This window comes from Botryllus schlosseri, chromosome 14, assembly GCF_051294905.1.
Source record: "Botryllus schlosseri isolate E-star chromosome 14, Bs_hap1, whole genome shotgun sequence".
Lineage (NCBI taxonomy): Eukaryota > Metazoa > Chordata > Ascidiacea > Stolidobranchia > Styelidae > Botryllus > Botryllus schlosseri.
This window is the reverse complement of record NC_137249.1, coordinates 18,803,899-18,827,400: the sequence shown is the minus strand read 5'-3', so window position 1 is coordinate 18,827,400 and position 23,502 is coordinate 18,803,899. Positions and strand designations below refer to the sequence as shown.

General features: G+C 40.8%; 3 protein-coding genes across 3 annotated transcripts; 2 read left to right on the top strand and 1 right to left on the bottom strand.

The window, feature by feature from the left end:
- Window positions 1-7,805: 7,805 nt before the first annotated feature.
- Window positions 7,806-10,472, top strand: LOC145456271 (ferroportin-like). The gene has a single exon (XM_080334350.1). The coding sequence runs from the start codon at window positions 7,925-7,927 to the stop codon at window positions 9,563-9,565; it is 1,641 nt and encodes a 546-aa protein (XP_080190476.1). The 5' UTR covers window positions 7,806-7,924; the 3' UTR covers window positions 9,566-10,472.
- A 3,119-nt stretch (window positions 10,473-13,591) lies between these two features.
- On the top strand, window positions 13,592-15,412 carry LOC145456284 (solute carrier family 40 member 1-like). Its single transcript, XM_080334363.1, has one exon. The coding sequence runs from the start codon at window positions 13,730-13,732 to the stop codon at window positions 15,317-15,319; it is 1,590 nt and encodes a 529-aa protein (XP_080190489.1). The 5' UTR covers window positions 13,592-13,729; the 3' UTR covers window positions 15,320-15,412.
- A 472-nt stretch (window positions 15,413-15,884) lies between these two features.
- On the bottom strand, window positions 15,885-19,007 carry LOC145456397 (AKT-interacting protein-like). Its single transcript, XM_080334514.1, has 8 exons — window positions 18,772-19,007; window positions 18,311-18,375; window positions 18,151-18,251; window positions 17,625-17,713; window positions 17,463-17,561; window positions 17,006-17,113; window positions 16,345-16,414; window positions 15,885-16,107 (listed from the first exon to the last, which is right to left on the bottom strand). Exons 1-8 carry the CDS (start codon window positions 18,888-18,890, stop codon window positions 16,009-16,011), a joined length of 750 nt encoding a protein of 249 aa, XP_080190640.1. The 5' UTR covers window positions 18,891-19,007; the 3' UTR covers window positions 15,885-16,008.
- Window positions 19,008-23,502: the final 4,495 nt, after the last annotated feature.

The following is a 23,502-nucleotide window of genomic DNA, read 5'->3' as shown; positions in this document are numbered from 1 at the left end:
ACAAATACACGCTTGTGCAACGGTTTTAGGAGCACTTGGAATGACATGATTTTGTGATGTAATAATGACAACAGTAATGTTGATCCGATATTCTATTGCAGGGGCGGGCAACATACGGCCCGCGGGCCGGATCCGGCCCGCGGACAGTTTTCCGTCATGCATGATAATGTGGCCCGCAGCCCCTGTCTGCCGAGATTCCCCACTACTTGCTTACTACGTCAAATTTTAGTGACTGTATGCGTGTATCCGCAGAGTGCGAGAGTGGAGCTTACGCGTAAGTTCGTCGAAGCGAGAAGACTTGCATTAATTATCGGCATTAACGATGTACTCAACCCTAATGTCGTTTGTGGTAATCATGGTGTTTGTCGACTACAATGATCATTTGCACCAAGCTGATGTATCTTATTTTTGAATCCGTAACAGCCGACTTGTAGCATGGCACACTTCTAGGCTTTCGTAAGACACCGCTTATGCCAGGAGTCGCCAACTCGAAACGGGTCGCGGGCCACTTTTCAAATTTCGTGGAGGACGCGGGCGCATGAATTCAATATCGAGATTAATTAGGCCACACAGTTGAACTCAACCCTAATAAACTGACATCTTGGTAAATCTGCGGTATCGGGCTTATCGAACGCCTTGAAATCTTAATTAAGGATTGCACCGACTGTTCATTGATCAACTGGAAGCAGACATGACGGCGCCTGTATGACAATGCTATTCTCAAATCCACATTGTTTCGTCATTATCGGCGAGAAATGGCTTTGAAGTGACATTGCTTCACGTTAAAGTACATTCATTAAATACGATTTATTCCTTGTATACGTGTCACGTGGATAAATGGGCGAATAATGTATCAATTCAGCAATCCGGCCCACCAAGTACCTAATTTTCCTATATCCGGCCCGCCGACTGGAGAAGTTGCCCGCCCCTGTTCTATTGAGTCTAGACAAGCTGTCTCCGAGCATAGTCTATCTCTATCATGTGACGCAATATTGGTAATGTAGGCAACTCCAACTACCTCATTCCTTGAGGGATGACAGCTTATAAGCAATCATGATGCAACGTACTAATAGCTCAATGTGATTGATAATTACATTTCTTCTGAAACATTGTCCGCGCATTTATACTATTTACACACCGATATATCCTGTTGGTTATATTTCAAACGCTATCACATTAGGATTATAGATCAGAGAGTGGGGTAGTTTGAAATTCTCGCCATGCTAACCGCAACCAAATACTGTATTAAAATAATCACGCAGATCGCTGCAGTATTGATCGCCTGTAGCTGGGATATATTATGGGTGCGCCTATATTATAAATTATTTTGCGAGTATTTACTTCAAATTTGCATGTGCCTCATGCCAATGTACCGGGTATGCGATGATATTCTTATGGTCATGGAGCAGGGTCGGGCAACTTCTCCAGTCGGTGGGCCGGATATAGTAAAATTAAGTACTTGGCGGGCCGGATTGCTGAATGGATACATTATTCGCGCATATATACAAGGAATAAATCGTATTTATTGAATGTATTTTATCGACAGCAATGTGACTTCAAAGCCATTTCTCGCCGATAATGACAATGCGGGCCACATTATCATGTAAGACGGAAAAATGTCTGCGGGCCGGACAAAATCTCGTCATGGGTCGTATCGGACCTGCGGACTGTATGTTACCCGTCCGTTTTATGGACGATCCTAGATAAGAATCTGCTGACTATCTCATTTTGCTCGCGGAAGCTGTAGAGTAGAATAGACGTACACACACCTTACCACCGTGAACTAAACCTCACCAAAACAGACTCTGTAAAACTAGTACCAGGAATTAGATTCGCCTCATGGCTAGTTTAAGCAATAATGACATCCGAAATATCAATGATATAGGTGCTAGAAAATGAACTATACTTATGATATTGAAGTATTTGAAAGTATGGAATATGTATCAAGTATGGTATGGAACAATGTTGGTATGGTATGGAAAATTGCAAGTATGGTATGGAAGATTTTCGTTCCATACCATACCATACCATACCATGCCCTGGTTAAAAGAGCAAAGTCACTAGATCTCTTATCATCAAATACTGCAGTTCCAATCATAAACTATTTTACGTATTGTAAAATGAGTCAAAATGGTGCTAATGCGCGCCAAATTTAATTTCCCGGTGCCAACTGACCTCAAAAAGTGCCAAATTTCCGAAATAGCAACACTGAAGCATTAAGCGACAGTATAGCGACACTCTCGAGTGTCGCGTGATTTTATGCTTTAGCTTGGCTAGGCCCTTTTATGGATGGTGCAAGTGGATTACTGCATAGTCGCATCGGGATGGAAAAGATATATCTATGAGATATATGTGTTTCGCGAGTAGCTGCTCCGTATGATTACTAACCAAGTCTGTTGGGTTGATGCGACGTAGGCCTAACCAGTTTTAGGAACACGTGCAAGTGAATACAATTACAGATATGAACAAAGTAATATGTCGAGTCATGGGCGGCATATCTCTGGTGAATTTTAATCCATATTGATCGAATGCGGCTGTTTTACGACCAATAACCAGTTCCTGCAAAGGTTTAAGGTTGTTATGAACTCGAAAAAGTATAGCATCAGACATCATTCTTACTTCATTGTTAGGTGGGTATGGTCACTGGTCAGGGCAGGCATATATATACGATTATACAATGACCATAACAATTGTTTGCAACAATGAGCTCCATCTGGTTGCCCAACCGTCCCGTCACGTGCTGTTTAATGTTTATGCTTAGGTTAGTTGTCTATAGTCAGAGCGTATTGCGATTGATTGCAGAAAACCGCCGACTGTACTGTACGTACGACGTACGTACGGTGGGTTGTAGTGATGTCGCTTCCGAAGAGTGCAGTGCTAAAAGTAAGTAAACAAATACTTGGTGGACGTTTTTAGAATGAGGTTGGTTAATTTGCAGTGCTGATTTTGATTGCGCTGCGTTTAGCGTAGGTCATTGCAGTTTGTCTTACCACCTTGTGAGATAAATCATGGCACGATGTAGTAATATTTCTAGTAAGGTACACTGCGAATAATTGATATCAGCTCTTTGGAATACTAGGTCGAGCGTCATTTCTAGGGAAAGCTGACAAGTGCAAGACAGTGTTGGCATCAGTATTCAATAGCCCAAGGAAGCTGTAACTCTCAGCAGTCGTTAGTTGAGTAACATAGATGTATTTGACTGAAAATCACATTTTTACGTTACATAATATAAGCTGCAATCAGAAAGCCTGTAACAAAAAATCTGTATTTCAAAGACTTTGGAATGCGAATTAGTACTTGTAATGTAATTCAAGTAATTCGTTTATTTCGACTTGCGTCGAACTGATCACATTATATGTGTATTGTATAGTAGCATATCATATAGTGACGACACAATTTTAAAATATGTGAGCATTGTGAAGGATAATTTCATTTTATGTTTGAATGATATATTTTTACGAATAGGTTTGACCACCTCCTTGCTTTTCATTGTACCCCAACCTGGCGACGTTTTGACTGAGTACAATGCTGATATGCTGAATTGTGCAAGTGAAATCAGCAAACCGCAACAATCTATTGTAGATGGCAGGCCGATAATCGCGATCGATGACGGAATTTAATACCTCGCTATGAATTGTTAAAGGTAGGGGTCGGGAACCTATGGCCGCGAACCACATACGTCTCTTTTTATCGTGACGTATGACTTTCAGAGGAATATAAATTGGCCATTGTCTGGTAGTACGATTATCAAAAATTAAAAATCCATTGTCATCTTCTTTAGGATTTTCCAATCACACATTCGTGGTGTCGTAGCCGACTAGTGTTTTAATGGCTCTTTATTCGAACGTTTCTGGCTTACAACAGTAGCAAAAAGAGTTGCTCAGAAAGTGTGATATACATTGGGTGTGATATGGGTCTGTCAATTGAGAGGTTTATGAGAGATTATAACATGAGGTGATTTCTTGTATAATCATTAATCAGTACTTTCGATATTCCAACCGTTTCGACAGCATGAGATTCGGATATCGGGGTATGTTCTGATGGCACCGCTTGTGAATTAACACCACCCTCGTTTTAGTACATAAAGCAGGGACGGGCAACTTCTCTGGTCGGCGGGCCGGATATGGGAAAATGAAATACTTGGCGGGTGGGATTACAGAATATATACAATACATTGTTCGCGTATTTATCCACCTTTACAAGGAATAAATCGCATTTAATGTAAACTTTAAGATTATAACATAGAAACCAAAACAGTAGTTAATGAATTTATTAACAGTAGCTGTTGAAGTCAATCAGACATCTGTGGTCGATCAAGTTGTCAACAAGTTCTTTGAACTCTGGCTGCATGTGCTGTTGTAGAAACCCTTGGTAAAGACTGCGCAATGCACATGAACAACTGTCAGATACTCAGATTGGAACGCAGCGTTGTCTTGTTAATGTTCATGGTCGAAAATATATGTTCACCCGAACAGAGCAAATAGTTTCATGTCCATCTTTCTCAGGTTACCAAACTTGGATTCATTCTGTGACATATAAAATTTCTCAATACTTTCAGATCAGAATTTTACTTTCAGGGTAGAAACTCTCTGCGGGCCGGATGTTGCCCGTCCCTGACATAAAGAATCGCGCACACGACAAATACCATGTAGTGAACTTCGCCACGAATCTTCAATTACCATCTCACAATTAATTGTCATTGTTACATGGCTATCCGGGAATACAATGGGAAATATAGGGCCAATGACACCTTTGACGAAAAAGGTTTCCGACCCCTGGTTTAACATAACGTGTTATAAGCCGGTAATGCGGTAAACCGGTAACGTTTACATGAGATGGTTGCTAAGCATGCTTCTTATTGTGAGGTGTGCGATGGCTGTGTTGCGCAGATAGCGGATCATTTACTGTGGTCTGTGGACTGTGGTCTTGGGCATGCACAACCACATTGAACAGTAAACAGTACGCACTTGATGATAAAAAATACGAAAATGATGCCTTAAAATCAGAAGGAAAAAACAAGTTAATTTTAATCATTAGGATTGGCCATGGCGTTACAACGAGACGTTAGAGACGAGCTTTAGAACTTTCTACTTTGCTTGGTGACAGTGATGCTTTGGAGTACGAACCAGGTTGGTGATGGTTGGGCGCATATCTGCAGATCACGCTAGGGCAGAGGTGCTCCAACTCTTGTTTGGCACCCAGCAACTTTTCCTGTCGTTGCGTACCACAGATGTTTTCAGAAGCACTCAATTTGCTTATACGTAGCGGCATATTGTGACATAATCGTCATTTCATTGTTATTTATTACAAAACTTCAAACTTGCAATTGGAATTGCTTGTGAGCAGGGGCATGATTATTTACTGTCGGCTCACGGCCACATGAGTGACGGCGGTGCTGCTGTTGTTAACATGTATACAGAACGAGAAGTGAATGATACACCGAGACCGATACAACATGAATGAGCGGGCAATATTTATACAATGTACAATGTAGGCCTACATTGTTCAATACACCGTACGAATCCAAGTAAATCTATGTGAATTTGCATGCCGGTGATGTCATTGGTGATAGAATTGTTGATGTTCTTACCAATTCTCCACTATAGTTGCTGACGATTAACCCTGACAGGGTTTATTTCAATACGAAGCGAAGTGATGATTCGATAGTGATGCTCTAAGCTCCATCCCCCCAATATATACGCCATTCGGGTACGGGACTATTCGGCACCGCCGTTTCGACATAGGCTATCTCGGTGCTGCGACGAACTTATCTCCGAGGTTTCGGCATGCACGTGGGGTTTTATTTTCGGCAGCGCCGTTGACACCGCATTGCGTATTGTTTGTGTCATGTTCCTTGATACATCGTGATTTGGAAGGCTGGCAAAGCGTCCTCCGATAGTGTCGATAGGCATTCATTTATAACTACTCTTAAAGGTACCAGCGCTTCCTTAGATCTCAGCCGTATGTCGGAATTCAATTTTGCAATTTCCACAGCTATTTTATAACTCAACTGTTCTTCATGTAAATCAGAGCTTTGCACGCGTCCTTTAGTCGGTACGCATCTCCAAGTCCAAATTCGCAACTCCAACCAGCCGCACATTCTCAGTCACAAATTCTACATGGTAACCAATGTTCCCTCCAATTTTTGACTAGTGTGTGCGCACTAACTAACTCACTGCGCCAACCCTTGGACAACAGTGCGTAACGACTAAAAAAAGGTCATCACTTCGGATTTTTTGTGCACAGCTGAGATTTTCTATACGCAGACACCGTGTAAGCACTGCGCACGTGCGCAGCTTAGAGGGGACATTGATGGTAACTTATCTATGACGCCATAATTTATGATAAGCATAGATTATATTGCGCAATGAACTACCGGTATAGTCATTTTAGTTCAGTTTTGCAAATTCAACTTTTTTTTCATGTAGAAGAATTTTGCTGGCCATAAGGAAAGATCGGACGTTCCACGATACGTAGGCCTACGTAAGTTTGAGAAAATTTGCGCCATGGGGCAATGTGGAAATGCACACTAGACAGGACAGGCTCGATGCGCCCAATAAGAATGTGTGGCCTACAATTGACTAATATTTTATATAGAGTAAAGGGTTTTTTATTTTGTTGAATATCGGCCAGGTCAGATCAATCAACTGATTTGTCTCGGGTGTGTACTTTCGAGTACCCAGATTACTATGACGAGACTCAGTGACTTATCGTTCGTCACTTCACTACGACCTAGTCCCAATGTCCATTTATCGCCTTGTAGCAATGTTTTGAAGTACGTATCTGTAATAAAATGACGGCGAACTGGTGTTTCACTTTTGGTGGAAACAGAATTTCTAATCGAAACGAAAGATGTGGCTCATGAAATAATTCGTAGTCCACATCACTGCAATGCTGAATACACTCAGTATTTTTATTCTTTATATCAGTGGTTCTTAACCTTTTTGATATCGTTACCCCCTAGAAGAAAATGATGGGATGCAATTACCCCTTTTCAAAAAATAACGTGACGTCATCATAATATCACATCATAACGTGACGTCATGATGTACACTGAAATTCCTGTTGAAAATATCATGTCAATGGGAAGGCTGAAGCTCTTTTTGTGTTATCCGGTGGTCACATCTAGACAAAAGGGAGGATAATAGACATCATCTCATGTAATTGTCAATCGCAAACTTATTTCGATACTTCGTTTTGATAGATACCATCGCAGAAAATCCTATTTCACGGCAATAAGTTGATTGAAATTCAATCAGAAAGTTCAGTCTCATGCTGAGAAAGATTGGTTATTCATTTTGAAGGCGAACACAAAAGGTTCCAAAATCTTCCCTCGTTTCTTCGAAGGTATTTTGATGATGTTAAACTTATTTTTCTGACTAGACTAGACCACTACACTTTTCAATAATGACAACTCTATTTCTATGATATTGTTACTGCATTATAGGTGTAAAGCTGAACTTGGACGACCCTCGTTGTCTTTCAATTTGCCAGCATGCGTAACAATATATGATCCCCAAGACTGCTAAATTAATTGGACTTACCTAGCACTATACCAAACTACATTCGACCCTGTTATTCATAATCACTAGTGGTTAATATGGTATCACAGCAGGCATGGTGTGTTAAGTGAAACAAAATAGATACAAGCGCGCAGAAATAAAAGTTAGCCTATATTCATATTTACGTTTCAAAATATTTCAGTGCAGCGTTACAAGTTTAAAAAAATGTCTATTACCCCCCCAAAATTGGCAAATTATCCCTTTGGGGGTAATTACCCCCAGGTTAAGAACCACTGCTTTATATTATCAGTAGATTACCAATCATCGCTTGGTCTATACGCGTGAAATGCTATGTTAATGACTATATCGTATTGTTTAACTAGATTTCTGAACAATCTTTGTAGTTAAAGGTACATAAAAACATGGTTAATCGTGCCCGCCTAATTTACGTCAGCCACTTTTTGTCAGCATGGGGCGATCGCATGTGGCGATTTGCGATAGCGCTTTTTCTTATGGACTTGGCGTCGGACAACCTTCTACTCCCAGCCGTATACGGAGTTACATTGGCGGGATCCGTTCTAACGTTAGGACCCGTAATCGGAACAATGATCGACAGAAGTCGCCGACTTCCAGCCGCTCAGGCATCCGTGGTGATTCAAGATCTCGCAATAGCAGCGTGTGCTGCCATTTTGCTTGTTCATAAGCTATCTCTGATAAAGGCAGACTGGTATGTCCTCTTTGTGAAGATTGCGTGTGTTGTTCTCGGGACTATAGCGCACTTGGGAAGTACGGCGTCGAAAATCATGTTAGAGAAGGATTGGATTGTCGTTATTGCGGAAGGCGACAATGCGATGTTGACTAATCTTAATTCGACTCTGCGCAGAATCGATTTGTTTACTAAGCTGCTCGCGCCTATGGCTGTGGGACAGTTGATCACCCTCGTTTCGATGACTTTCGGGTGCGCCTTCGTTGCCGGTTGGAACGTGATATCAATGTTTGTCGAATACATAATGCTAAAAATTGTGTATGATAGCACGCCGGGACTGGCTGTAAAAACATCAATGAAGAATAACGACCATCACCACCATGCCCATCACGAAAACGACGAAGCAACACCTTTACTGGCGGGTGCATCTCAGAACATCGTTGGTGGTTATACAGATGAAAACGACACTATAACGTCAAGTAGGAGATCCTCTTCATCTAGTAATTATGACGCAACTGACATCAAGCAGCCGGCGTCGTGTTGCCATAGTGTATTTGCTTTCATACTGGTTATTCCCAGAGGATGGGGGCTGTTTGTGTCCCAGTCCGTATCTCTGGCCGGGATAGGCCTTGCTTGCCTTTACATGACCGTTTTGGGATTCGACTCCATAACCGTCTCGTACGCTTATAATCAGTGTTTTAGCGAATTTTTCGTCGGTATTTTAATGGCTGCCAGTGCCATTACCGGGATTATATCGACCTTCGCGTTCGGGCCGATATCAAAGCGAATTGGCTTGGTCAGGACTGGTCAGCTGTCGTCAATCGCGCAACTGCTGACTCTCATACCATGCGCGTATTCGGTGTTCGCTGCCGGTAGTCCGTTCTTTCTGTTGCCGCAGAATCGCAACGCGTCATCCGCGTTTGTCTCCACTACACCGTCGATGGAGTATTATTCAACACCATCGCACGAAATTATCAACACTACAACGCCGCATACGGAAGATGGACTTTTTCTGAAATGCATCGACGGAGTGTCTCCGCCTTCCTCCTATTTGTCATTGTCTTTACTAATGGGCGGCGCCGTTCTGGCTAGAATCGGCCTCTGGTCGTTTGACCTAACTGTGACTCAGCTGTTTCAGGAAGAAGTGGCCGAATCCGAAAGAGGCATCGTCAATGGTGTTCAAAGCTCAGTCAACAACTTGATGGACTTGATTCATTTTGTTTTGGTCATCGCGCTTCCAGATCCAAGTCAGTTTGGATTATTGGTACTCATTTCAATCGCCTTCGTTTGTATAGGACACTTCCTGTACGCAGTATTTGCGTGGAAGGTATCTGGAAATTGTTGTCTATGCACGTGAATATATTTGCTAATCTGCATTGGGGATAATTGACCTATATTGGTCTTTCATCAATCCCGATTCTAGTTATCAAGACGCTGACCTTTTACCTATGGTAAAGGTGATAATAAGATCGCTTGTAGTGTAGTCACGACATGAGTTCAGCTCGATGAGAATTTGCTATAAACGACGAATAAGTTGCCTCTCTTTATAACTTAAAGTTGCATTCGAGCCAACGGCAAACAATCCTCAAAACAACGCATTGGCACCATCTGAGTAACGCAAGCGGAGTCAATATCCAGACCCCCAGCCCATACTTCGTTGCGTGTAGTTTCAGTGCTTCACATATCGATAGATGAAGATTGAACTGGTACTGATATAGTTGATATGTTTGTAGTCAGTGTGCGTATGGCTTTTCGGTAACTCTGTGGTATTTTACTACTTCCATGAGCTTTATCGCTGAGACGCTTCAACTCCTTCCCCTCTTTATGATGTAGCAATTTTGAATTGACAACAGAATAATATGCAATTGCACTAAAATGACTCCCAAAGTGAGAGATGATTATATTGCGCGTATTTTTACTCCTCCCGATGAAACCGACGCATTCGTGTATCATAAATACATCTTCGAACCACGACGACGAGCTACGAAGCCGGTTTCGGGGATACGGGATTGATCAATGACGACACCTATATCCTACATTGCTACCCGACGTCATAACTAGGGAAAGTTTTTGCAACTTTTGCAACTATTTTTTACAGCTTCCGGGAGCTTCCTAAATACTAAAAATTTATGTAGTACGGTGTTTTAAGCTGTTTGCACCTTTTATATTCTTTATATTTGCAACTTTTTGCTGCAACTTTCATCAAGTATTGCGCAAAATGTAAAGTCGTGATTAAAAACCATGCTATGTATTTCTGGTATGATTCTCTCTTTGATTTGCGCAACAAAGAGCTATGGGGAGCTACGGGGAGCTACGGGGAGATAGTGTAGTGGTTACGATAAGCGCCCAGCACGCAGGCGAACCGCGTTCGATTCCCGCCGGAGGTTTATCTGGGCCCCCCTGAAAAAAAGCCCAGAAAAAGACCCGACGAAAGAAAGCACTCACAATGAATGGAAAAGAACTAGTGGAAAGGGCCGCGGCTTCAAAGAGATCAACATCGAAAAAGATGTTGAAAGAAAAAGAAAAAGAACTGTGACATCGGGCACTCTAGGCCGAGGTGGATGTGTGTCGTTCTACATCCTCCTATCTGTTCATGACATCGCATTGTGTCTTATCGCATTGTACATTGTGTGTGTACAACCATGTTATGTAACGACCGTGCCTGAACTATGTATAAATAGATCTCTTGATTGATTCACTGTTGTTTAAATTTGAGATCGTTCCCTCTTTGACGGACTAGGTCGCCGATAATTACATATTCACCGCGGGGGTCTATTTCCAGGCTACGGTATATTGATTTTGTTGAAGTCGCCAACACTGAGTTTTGCTGCATCTCCTGCATGCCTTCTGTCAAGTTTGCAGACCTAGGGGTTTTTGGTGGGGTATTTGACTTGTCTTATGGGTTATCGCTTTGATGTTTGGCTTTTTTCGGAAGATTATTTCCGCATTGTGTTATTTTCTTGCTGCGTACCGACAGACAAAATATGTATAATTTTCGGTGGTCTCGTTAGGCCATCCGTGAAATATGAAAGTACCAAATTTGACAGCTCTGTAGGCTTCAAACCTAAATAACATAAAATGTATGCATGATCGATTCAATAGCGAAGATAGCAGATACCAGATAGCAGATTAAGCAGATACCCCGCAATTCTTAAACTTTTTGAGCATGTCATATCCTAATATGTCTAAAAAATTATAAATGCAACTTTACACTACATCTCTAATTAAAATTAAGTGCAACTTTCCCACGATTCAAGGGCAACAAAAACTTGCCCTAGTAACAACGTAACCAGAGCAGATGATGACGAATTACTAAAATATGGTAATGAAAGCCCTTTTCACCCTGGTTATACGTTGGTACCCAGAATCAAGGTATTCACGAATTTATTTGCTCCATAAACAAACTAACACAGCAAAGGTATATAGGCTACCAGGGCTCGTCAGGTATGCCGGTCTCGTGGATAATGGATCTGCACAATGAAAATATATAATCATCCCATACCCCACATGCTACCATTGCTACGCACCATGTTACATGGTCGAACTCCTTTTAACCGCAAATTAAGATCGCCGGCACGCGTGTGTAGGTCGGAATACAAGAAAACGCATTGCTTCGTCAAGTATGCTGGACCCCGCCACCTCATTTTGTCGCTTGCTTTTTATATTCTCTGCTTTACTTTTCATTCAGTGTGCAATGTGCATGCCTCTTCTTTACTTCGCCTAGGCCAGGGGTGTCAAACATACGGCCCGCGGGCCGCATCCGGCCCGCCAGACCATTGCATCCGGCCCGCGGAGCAATTCTAAGTAGATTGAAACATGCTTTTATTTTCCAGCACATTTGTAACAAATGTTGAGATCTTATGTATAGGAAATACTTCCATTAAATAATTCCCCAAGACAGCAAATGTCGGACATATCCATAGGTCATCTTATTACCACCCGGCTGCAGTGTTGTTGTTTCACTCTAGTTGCCATTAGGAACAAGTCGGTAACATTGTAACCCGATTTCGAGAAGGCAGTAAGTCTACTAAGTTCAGAGTTTTATGGAAAATTATACCACAAACATAGTTATTCACAGAAGCGAAAACGCCGATGCTACCACTATATGCAGTTTATATATAAATATATTGATCTATACAACAATATAATTCAAATATATGTGGTTGCACTGCGGTGACACTTCCGACTCAAAAGGTGCCCAGCCTCCAGACAAATCCGAATCGCGATTTAAGATTTATAATGAATCAAATTCCAACGTCCGCGTTTACAGCTCATTCTCTTGTATTCCTCACTCCTCTTGCGCAGGGCTGACGCCAGATTACGACTCAAGGAGACGGAGCATAGATATGCCAACTTATATCGTCGTTAGCGCCATTGTTTTGGCGGTTCATATCCGTATTCAACCGGCCAATCATGGTATTTTTCCAATTTCATTGTCCGCGAATAAAGTGTTGCTGCTTGCTAGAATAAAACCCCTATGATCCGTGGTACAATGTAAAATACTATCATGTCTATATACTTGATATTAAAGTTAAAAATAGGGCATCAGGTAACATTTTCGAATTAGTTGACTGGTGCGGCCCGCGAGTGATTTGAAGGTACGAGTCCGGCCCGCGAAGCAATTTGAGTTTGACACCCCGGGCCTGGGCCAAGGTGGCTGTCTGATCTCGAAGACTACTCCAAGTCGTTTCGACGCCTATTCCTATCTTTTCATTGTATCGCAGTTTTGTGGTGTTATGAAATGATGAAAATAAAACTGATTGATTTTAGTGCAGTGCAAAGAATGTACATTGAACTGTACACTCTTTGGTGTAGTCACCGTAGTCACTAGTCATATAGTGCAGAGATCCCACGTCTGGGTTTTTTCCCTGAGATTTCCAGACGCTGATACAATGTAGGGAGGCCTACTATTGGCTCTGGTTGTCTCATAACAATGCGTCGAGAGGAAAACAGCAGTCTCGTAGTATCGAATGCATGCGATAGTCGCAGGCTTCGCTGTGTTCAACTGTATACAGTTACTAGATAACTAACCTACGGTCGGTTACTTAGGCCTATGTATAGTTAGAACGAGCAAATGTGAAGTATGAAGTATGAAGAATTTCAATATCATGGGTTAAGCCTAAGATGTCAGCTTGACTGTCAGTTTCCAGTTTCACAGCTATCTTGTAAGTCGTAGAAAATTGATTGAAATATAGGATCTGGGTGTTTAGAGCGTCCACATACGGGTTTCTCCAAAATATCCTAATGAGATCCCTGTTTTAGTGTATGCGCTTGCGCAGACAGGATTTGAAGAGTGCGTTGAGGCCGTGTTTAGTCAGTGTTTACGCTTGAAGTGTTTAATGTTCATTGTTCAGTTCATTGACATCTCGCCGAGTAGCCGACAGCGGCATTGCCTTGCGGGCCGCGGGTATTATGGTCGGACGAGGGGTTTCAATACGAGAATGCCTAAGTAACAGCTCGGTGAACTCAATAACCTCGTTACTCTGACGAAACAACTTACTCGAAAGCTGAGCATTGGAAGATGGTGAACAAATCCAGAATGATTTATTTGGGCCATTGCCTGTCGTCTTGGGGTGATCGAATGTGGAGTTATGCAGTTGCAGTATTCCTCATGCGTTTGGATTCGAACTCTTTGATTCTCACAGCAATATACGGACTATTTATATCAGGATCAGTACTGATGTTTGGAAGTTCGGTGGGAAATTGGATTGATAAGATGCCCCGGCTGCGGGCTGCTCAACTATCCCTTCTGATTCAAAACAGTTCCGTTGCTTGCTATGCCATTATTCTTCTGACTGTCGAGTCAATGAGCAGTAAAACTTACGGCTTGCTGATGTTTGCAAAGGTCAGTGCTATAGTCATCGGAGTGGTTGCAAGATTGGCCAGCACTGCATTGTCGATTATAATTCAAAAGGACTGGATAGTAGTCATTGCTGATGGTGACCAGTCTATGCTTTCCAGCCTTAATTCCGTGCTCAGAAGAATTGACTTACTGACGAAGCTGCTTGCTCCATTGGTATGTGGATTAATCATCACATTTGGATCCTTCAAAGTTGGCTGTGGATTTATTGCCGGTTGGAATATATTATCTATGTTCTTTGAATATTTCATATTGAGAAGCGTGTACCGCAACACCCCTAAATTGGCCACTAAATCTAAAAATGTGAGTGCCATTCCTGTAGAGAATCCTTCTGAACATGACAAAACACTACTGGGAGAAGAATCATCTGCAGCACCAGAGGACAGAATTGAGCTAGACCGTAAGAATAGTGAGGATCCTGGAAAATTGTATTCAATGTTCAAATTTATTTTGTTGATACCAAAAGGCTGGAAGCAATACATGTCACAATCCACTGTTTTAGTGGGACTGGGTCTTTCATTTTTATACATGACAGTTCTCGGTATTGATATTATTTCTAATGCATTTATGCTCAGTCAATGTTTCAGTGCTTCTCTAGTGGGTATCGTTGTTGGTGCTAGTGCTGTTACAGGAATTTTGTCCACCTTCATGTACTCTCCTCTTGTATCGAGAATAGGGACAGTTAAAACTGGTCTTTTAGCTTCCTTATGCCAAGTTCTTACCCTAGTTCCATGTCTCGCCTCGATTTTTGTTGCGGGTAGCCCGTTCATATACCTGCCAGTGCTAAACCATGATTATTCTAATTCGTATGAATCTAATAACGTCACTTTGCAGTTTAATGCATTATCTCCCACCACAGTGTCGCAGGTGAACGAGCATCAAAATGTCTTGTTGAAATGTGAAGATGGTGTCCAGCCACCGTCTTCCTATTTATCAATAACCATGCTTATGATTGGGATTGTTCTGGGACGAATTGGGCTTTGGGGGTTTGACCTAGCCGCGACACAGCTATTTCAAGAAAACATCAAGGAGCATGAGAGGGGGGTTGTTGGTGGTGTCCAAAGCTCGATGAACAGCCTTATGGATTTGTTGCATTTTATGTTGGTCATTGCACTTCCGAAACCTGGACAGTTTGGGGTCCATGTCATAGTATCTGTCACTTTCGTAACTGTAGGCCACATTATGTATGGAGTATATTCATATAAAAATTGGAACGTTGCACAGAATGAACCTGCTGACAGTGATTCATAAAATGATATTCTTACAAGATATTGTACAATTGCTGCTGTCAAAATATATGCTTGAATAATCTTACCTATTTCTATACTGCACTCCTGTAAAACTATGGACTGCTGTTTGCCTTAAAACGGTTCTGTCCTGTTACAATGTGAAATTGCAATCGCTATCGTCATTGAAATTTCCAACCTATCAAGATACATTTTTATCAACCATTCCTGCATGATACAGATGTGTCCAATAAGTAAAGTAGTGTGCACCAATTGTCATCTTCGTAGGTGAATTGTCACATGTATTATTGACAATAGTATTTTATTCAGAAGAATATTACTATTTTCAAATTCAGAAGAAAGTCCATAAAATTGAGCAAGGAATTCAGTCACCACAAATCAAAAATAATGGTACCAGTAGTAGGTCTACTCCAGCTGCTTTCCATGCAAGATGGTCGGAGCATTCGAGACTGGTTTCAGACAATGTAGCTGTCTTAATAAGTTAACAGCATAATATCAATCAAATGATAGATTCGAAATATTGGTGCTGTATCATGTTTGTTTTACCTCTCAACCACACTGTGCTAATAACGTGTCAAAGTTCTTCGAAAATAAAGGCAATGAAATGCTTGCAGCTGGGTCCAACGCCAAGGCATGTGATGACTGTTGACAGGAATATATGGTCAGACCACAGTTATAGCTGGTGTGTGATCTTCACGTGGCGGTTCTGGTGTTCTGCAGCTTGCTAAAAAGCACTGGCATTCCTTGTGCGACCCACGAATATCCACGGCGTTGAACATTCCCGCCATCAGCCTGTGTAAAAATGAAAACATTGTATGAATAACAATATTAACCATATCAGAGCTGAAATCAAATATAATTTTGAAGAATCATGCAAGGACTAAGAAATGGGTGGTTAATGGTTAGCATCGGTTTTGGAATAGGTCGGTGAGCTACAGCATTGTGCATAACTTTACACATGCATCGGGTATGCGAGCATTGCCAAATCATTTTACATTTTGTCTACTTAATTTGTAAGTCCAGCTAAACCTTTTCGCGTATTGACTTGGCCATGGCTTGTTTCCTCGTTTCATGAAGTTTTTCCTCCTTAGGAACAAATCTGAGAATAGAAAATAAAATTCATTATTCACCATGGGTTGGTTCTTCCTACGGTATAAGCCACCAAGCCAGAAATGTTTGGATACTGGATGCTAGAAATTTTGACAAGGTACAGTGTCTGAAAAAAGATAAAACCTATCTAGTCGAGGAGATAAAATATAGTCCAAACGACATGGCAGGATATGATTTGGGGTTGACATCATGGACTCATTTTGACTTGGTGACCATGACCATTGACCACGCAAGGAACGAGCTCACGCTTACATAATAAAATTAACACTATGAGATTATGACCAGAATGTCCCACCATGTTACATTTCGTATTGGTCCAAATTTATTCACTGTAATTTTTCCATGAGACATTTGTGATCTATGAGCAAAAGAGCAGTGAATATTCAAGATAACAAAATTAATTTATCTGCAAGTCAAATTTATTATTTCGAAGGTTATAGTCTGTATGTTGTCTTGAAAGTTTGTAATCCTAACGACCATCAACCCTTGTTGCCAATATGCATAGGCATACTGGTAGGCTACTGAAAGATTACATTTTTGCATTTCATATATTGCCTTACAATTTCTCTGTAACATTTACCTGATTTCATACGGATCATCCGTCTTTGGCGGGTCGTACAGATGCAATTTACTGGCATCAATGCTTTCAACTACTTTGGCTTTATACGCTGTAAGCTCCTTCTCATACCTATAGAAATATGTGGCAATCAATACATCTTGCTTATCATAAACCCGGATTCAAGGAACACAAACTGTGTCAAACAGTCTGCTAGCAAGAGGTGGTCAAAGTAGTCATTGACATGTCAAAACTATTTGTAGTAGAAAACCTGATGTCTGCAAAGTACTCAAGTTGTTTTAGAAGTAGATTGGGAGAAATTAAAGTGCATTGGGAAAAGGGCACCACAAACACTACTTTCAAAATCCACTCTAACTCTATAAAAGAAGCAAATTTTTACAGAGCGAGCATGGCGATAGTTCGCTCGAGACAGTCTACTTTATAAATGCAAATACCAGATTTCTATAATTACCATACTTACAATTCAGCGGCTTCTTCGTTCAAAGACTTGTTCGTATCAATTTTAAAAAATATTCTTCTCAGAAAAAGTAAAATGTTCCAGATATGATTTACGTTGCGCCTGAAGAGAGACAGATAACGGGAGATAGTGTAGCCGCATATTAAAAAAAGAGAATGGTCTTACTTCCACTGTGGAAAAGCCCTTTTTACATCCAGTTCACTGGTTTTCTCATCTACCAATGGATGGAATGGCGGATGCTCAAATACAATTCTCTAAAAAAATCAACAGTAGAAAGTTAACATATTTTTTTAGAAAATACTAGGTTATTATCCCGAATGTCTGTGTAGCGTAGCCTATCTCTTGAGAGACACGAAGTGAGAGGTACCTGCACCATCAAAATAATGGTTAGCCAATATACATGCAAGTTGCAACATAGGGATATGTAGAATCTATAATATATGTAAAGAATGGATAGAGTATCGCACTGAAAATTGTTACCATATCCGATTTTATGGGATCTTCAAAAGATAAAGTAGGATAGGGCAACATTATCCATACAATATATGGCGGGCTATTATAAAATATTTTCCTTCTCAAGACACATCTTTCCATCAGATAGCATATGCAGGATATATCCTCACCATGCGGATATGACATCAGATTAATTAGAGACAGTTCTACACAAAATCTTAACATGGAGTATACATACCGGACAGTCACCATCAGGATAATTTGCTGGTATTAAAACACAAAATTTGAAAACGCCGTCCTGATATAGGCCATGTCGAAGAAAAATTACACCGAACCAAACTGTGAATGAAAGGGACACATGAAATGTTTATCAAAGCAACTAATAGTTGTGCACTTACCAAGAGGAGATCTAGCTGACGGTATTACGTAGATGCCAGGCAAATTCTGTGCTCTCAATAGATTGCTGAAAGATTTATAGGGATTAATGAACAGGTTACGATTGTTCCGTTACTAATTGAATTCTTCACAAAATGTCTGGTGAAATGTAACGAGAGGGCTGACATTCCACGAACTCACAATATGAAGGCCCCGTGCCGAATATACCAAGTTAATGACATGTACTGGTATTGCCATAATGTCAGCGACCAACCCAAATTGTCTGGGGTTATGTTGAGGGACTATTTACCACATCAATGTGGTATCAAAAACAGTAACATCATATGAAAAACCGAATCTAATCTGTTCATATTTTTTATGGAACAAATACATACGTAGGAGTGGCTTATATTATGGCATAATGAAGCTGGACTACACATTCAAAGATAGGTCTATTTATGAACCATTTTAAATAAAAACTTACTATTCTGCCATCAGAGAATATTCAAGAAAAAACGGTCCGTAAGTTTGATGAGTGGGATTGTTGATGTTTTGCATCGGCTGTGTCGACAGCGACTTGCCACCACGCGATGTTGTTGACATTGCCTCTTCGTGATTATATAAATCCAAGTGGAAAGGTTTGATTCCTTCAATAATCACATTTATATACACTTACGTCTACGAGCTGCAATTTCAGATTGACCTGATGTAGAATATAGAGCATTATAAGTGATGAAATAGAGCAAAAAAATTCCATGACCCATTCTGAAAAATTAGAATGAGATGTATAGGAATTAATCAGTTAGATGAATTTAGTACTGGCATTGCAATACAAAAAGACGCGACCCAAATTTTGTATAACCCAAAAAGGTAGGGCGCCAAGATATAATGCAAGTGGACTTTTTGAACATACAAACACAAAATTATAAAACATGGGCGGCCAATCCGTGGCCCGCGAGGCAATTCTCGAAATTAGTTATAACATCAGGAAAAATTGCAAGGCCAACCAAAATTTGATTAGCCTGACCTCGAAAATTGATGATGACTAAAAAATCAATTCCGACGCATTGGCGTAACCAAGGGCCAGCCACTTTTATCGCAGTTCTTCGTATATGACCATATAAAGTAGAATATTTTGTAGCAGATTTATTTGACTCAACATTATTCTTAGCACTTTGCATGATTTCTTGTCACTCGATTTCTTGCATTTAGTATTGGAGGCTCCTCCTGAGAATTATAAATATGAATAATTTTACGGAATTGAGTTTAACTACATTCGCAATTAGGAGATAACGTGTCATCCTACATGCGACTTCGCTCGCGCGCTCGCAGCGAGATCGTTGGCTATGAAAAATTTCCACAAAATGATAGAGCCATAGAGGCATGTTCACCAAAACCTTCGATATTGCTATGTCTAAACGCCAAATAATCCTGTCCTTGCCAAATGAGCCCAGTGGTATACAGAGGCGACCCCCAATATATGCAAGTAACATATTTATTGATAGAATTCATTAATTACCTTTGAAAAAATATTGCGCGACCAGGACATGAATGCACATTGCACATTGACCATCGCACAGAGTTTTCATGACATAATTGTTATCAGTTTCAAGCGTAGTAATATAAGTCTTGTTTTCAACGTTACCTAATTCGGTTCGCTCCTATCGGAGGTCATCAACATTCAACTGGCCCGTGCAATGGTTCATAAATCTCATGTGGCCCTTTGGCCGAAAAGGTTGGCCACCCCTGTTATAAAATAAAAGAATGTTAATATATTCAACATTTTGGATAAACACCATCTATCATAGCAATAGGCCTATACTATTGCTTATTTGCTGGCGTGCGAGAATAATGCTATTAATAGTAATAAATATACTATATTATTGTGACGGTAACTGAGAATGCTGGGATAGTAGGCTGGTCCTGGTATAAATTATATTTATTGCGTTTAGTGCGTAGGTCTATCGTTACACCAGATACGTCAAACACATTTTGTCCACTTCCGACAAAACATTGGTCCACTGATAATCGCACATCGACTACCGCAATCACTAATCGAGTAATCATTCATCGCCAGATGCGGACTCAAAATATCTTGTGTGCGGCCACAACAAGCACGCCACCACACGGGCGTGAAGGAGTCACAACACAACAAGCTGTCGCTTCTGCATTCCAGAAGCAGCGTTGCCAACTCCAGATTGAACAATATCACTAAAAGTGGCGTGAAAAATCACAAGATATCAGTAAATCGGTAAAATATTTATATAAAAATGTCGCAACAACTGCAATCATTTTGAGAATGCCATATTTTACTAGATTATTCACTTACTTGGGTTACAAAATACTTTCTCATTTAGGGGGATTTGTCCTCCTCTTTCAAGAAATCGAAAATATTCTCCGAGGACGCCTGAAATTTGATGAGGTAAAAGACCCCCAGATGGTCTTGGACCTTTAGTGCATTTTTTATTGCATTGCATTTCACTACACACGTAATGCTATTTGTTAAAGAATGTTATGGAAAACCGTCGTGCAATAACTTCCGCGAAATATTGTTACTTGCATATTGCATATTGCGCTATCATTCTCAGATTTACCATTAGAGATGTTAGTAGCGATGTCATCGTAGCTTTAGAGGACATGTAATCTAGGCTTGCCATCAGATTTTGATCAATTACATTAATTACAGACAGACAGTTTTATTGAACAAAATTGGAATGAAAATATAATACAGGCTGCAGCGATACAATCCTTAGGGATTCCCGCGGATCATCCAGTCAGCTACATTGTAATTCAGATCAATTACAATTTCAATTACTTCCTTGCATGTTTTAATTACATTACAATTAGGCTACTCGATGCTAAAAATATCAAATTACAATTACAATTACCATTAAACATGTAATTGATTACAATTACAATTGCTGGTTAAACATGTAATTGATTCGGCAGAGAGGTGCTCTTTGACAACCGTATAGCGACGTAGGCCTAATTAGCAACAATCAGAAGCTATATATTCATGTTTCATTCATGATACGCAGAGCACCCCTTAGTTAAAAAAAACTCGAACGTTTTCGAACTATTCCTAATCACCAGTGTACTGAAAATACAAACCCAGAATTTTTTTAAGCGACTGTTAACAACCAGAAGTTTGAGCGACCGGCAACGACTAACAACGAATAGGCTACAAGACGGGTAATGAAATGGCGATCAAACGAATACACAGAGCTGAGTAAGGCAAATGCTATGTAATTAGCAAGGCGTCAGAGATAAGGTTGATAGCGATATGGTTTGTAAACTTAAAATAAATGCAAAAGGAAAGAATAAGCTCCTGATAACTACAAATTACTAAATTTTGGTTCGCATTTACAATTTCACTTGCTCAAAAACTGTTGGATTGCATTTGATGAACATTCGGGTGCGAAAGGTTTCTGGTCCCATTAAATTTGGCTAAGATCGAGGGTAAGATTGGGAGCAGCACCGTAACTGCCGCACCCCAAACCCCCCAATTGGGGGGGGCCCGAGATCGAAGGGGCCCAAAATTATTTCGTGAATTAGCATAAATCATAGAGTATTTTTTGAAAATTTACGCCAATTTTTCAAAATTTTTTCGCACTGCGCGCGATTTCAATTAGCCATATATCTTTAATATTGGGTATTGGGCCATTACCGCACCAAGACCAACACATACGATCAAGTTTTAGGCCATATAACATACGACTCCAAGAAGTGTGCCAGAACGATCGGCAGCGAGAAAACCTTGGCCGAAAAGGTCTATGCCCTTATGCTGACCGAAGACTGCGTTCTATATATAAAATACAAATAGGTTTAATTGTCCATAGGCGCCTAAATGACTGACGCCGAATGTTCCTGTCTTTGCAATCTTAACCTCACAAGACAGATACCATCCCGCTGGGAAAAAAATTATGCCAGTGAAGAAATACCAATTTGAAATCGTGTGCGTCTCTTAGTTTAGAAGCCTACGTTTGGGCGATTCTATATGTTTTGATATAGCAGACTGGAAGTCACGAAATAACATCATGTAGCGAAGTCATATCAACGGGTCCGCCCGCCAGAAGATGTTTAATTATTATTCACGGGCCTTCCCGTTTTCAAGACACTTCACTCAGCTCTACCGGTAAATCTAATTACCTGAGTAGAGAGGAAAATAAATTGGTAGTATAATATATATGCAATCGCCGATCTGATTGACCGATTTTATCATAAATTATCGAAAATTCTCGCGCCTCGTGCTGGCTCATAATACAGTACAGATGATTTCGTGACAAACGCGAACAACTTGATGGGGGTTCGTTTTATCACTCTATGGGAGCCCAAGACCAATGGTTTTGGGGGCCTGACGAGGTGCTGTTTCGTTCCTGCCAACGGGTATACGCCCGAAGATGTTTAGTTATTATTGAGTGGTCCTACCTTTTCAAACACACCTCACTCATCTCTACCGGCAAATCTGATTACGTGAGCAGAGAAAGATAAAAATTGATAACAATATAGGCATTTCCCGATCATACTGCCCGATTCAATCTTGAATTCTAGAAATTTTTGCGCGCTTGGCGCGCTTAGGCGACAAAAGCTGAACCACTAAACAAAGTCCCAACGAATAAGATAAATCATGGTCAAGAGTGTATGGCCGGAGGGGGAGTCTGGGGGGCGAAGCCCCCCAGAAGTTAGGTCTACAACCCTATGGGGGGCCCAAAACCAAAGTTTTGGGGGGGGGCTGACGAAGTGCTGTTACGGCCCTGATTGGGAGAACATCTCTGCAAATGCTTCATCAAGTTTGATGAAGCCATGGTTGAATCCTTGAATTTCTTTTTGAAATTGTTGCAGCAAGCCCCAGTACTGGTCAAAGATTTAACAAAAAAACCTGACCGTGGTGTAAGAAATGGTACAGCAGTGGTTTCGGAAGAGTTTATTTTCTGTTCATCCATTTTTGAAACATTAGGATTTCAACTTTATTGCAATTTACCAAGTTTTCTGTTGCTACTGAAGTATGGGAAACAGTTTGGCTGGGTTATAACCAAGTCACAAGGCCCCGAGTCACAAATCACTCTCACTTTTATAGATTTGACTCGAGTCAAGTCGAGTCATTTTTAATTCACCACCGAGTCAAGTCTGAGCCCAAGTCAGCGAGCTGAGGGTCGAGTCCGAGTCATGGTATTATGACTCGAGTCCGAGTCCAAGTCATTGCGTTGACTGCTCA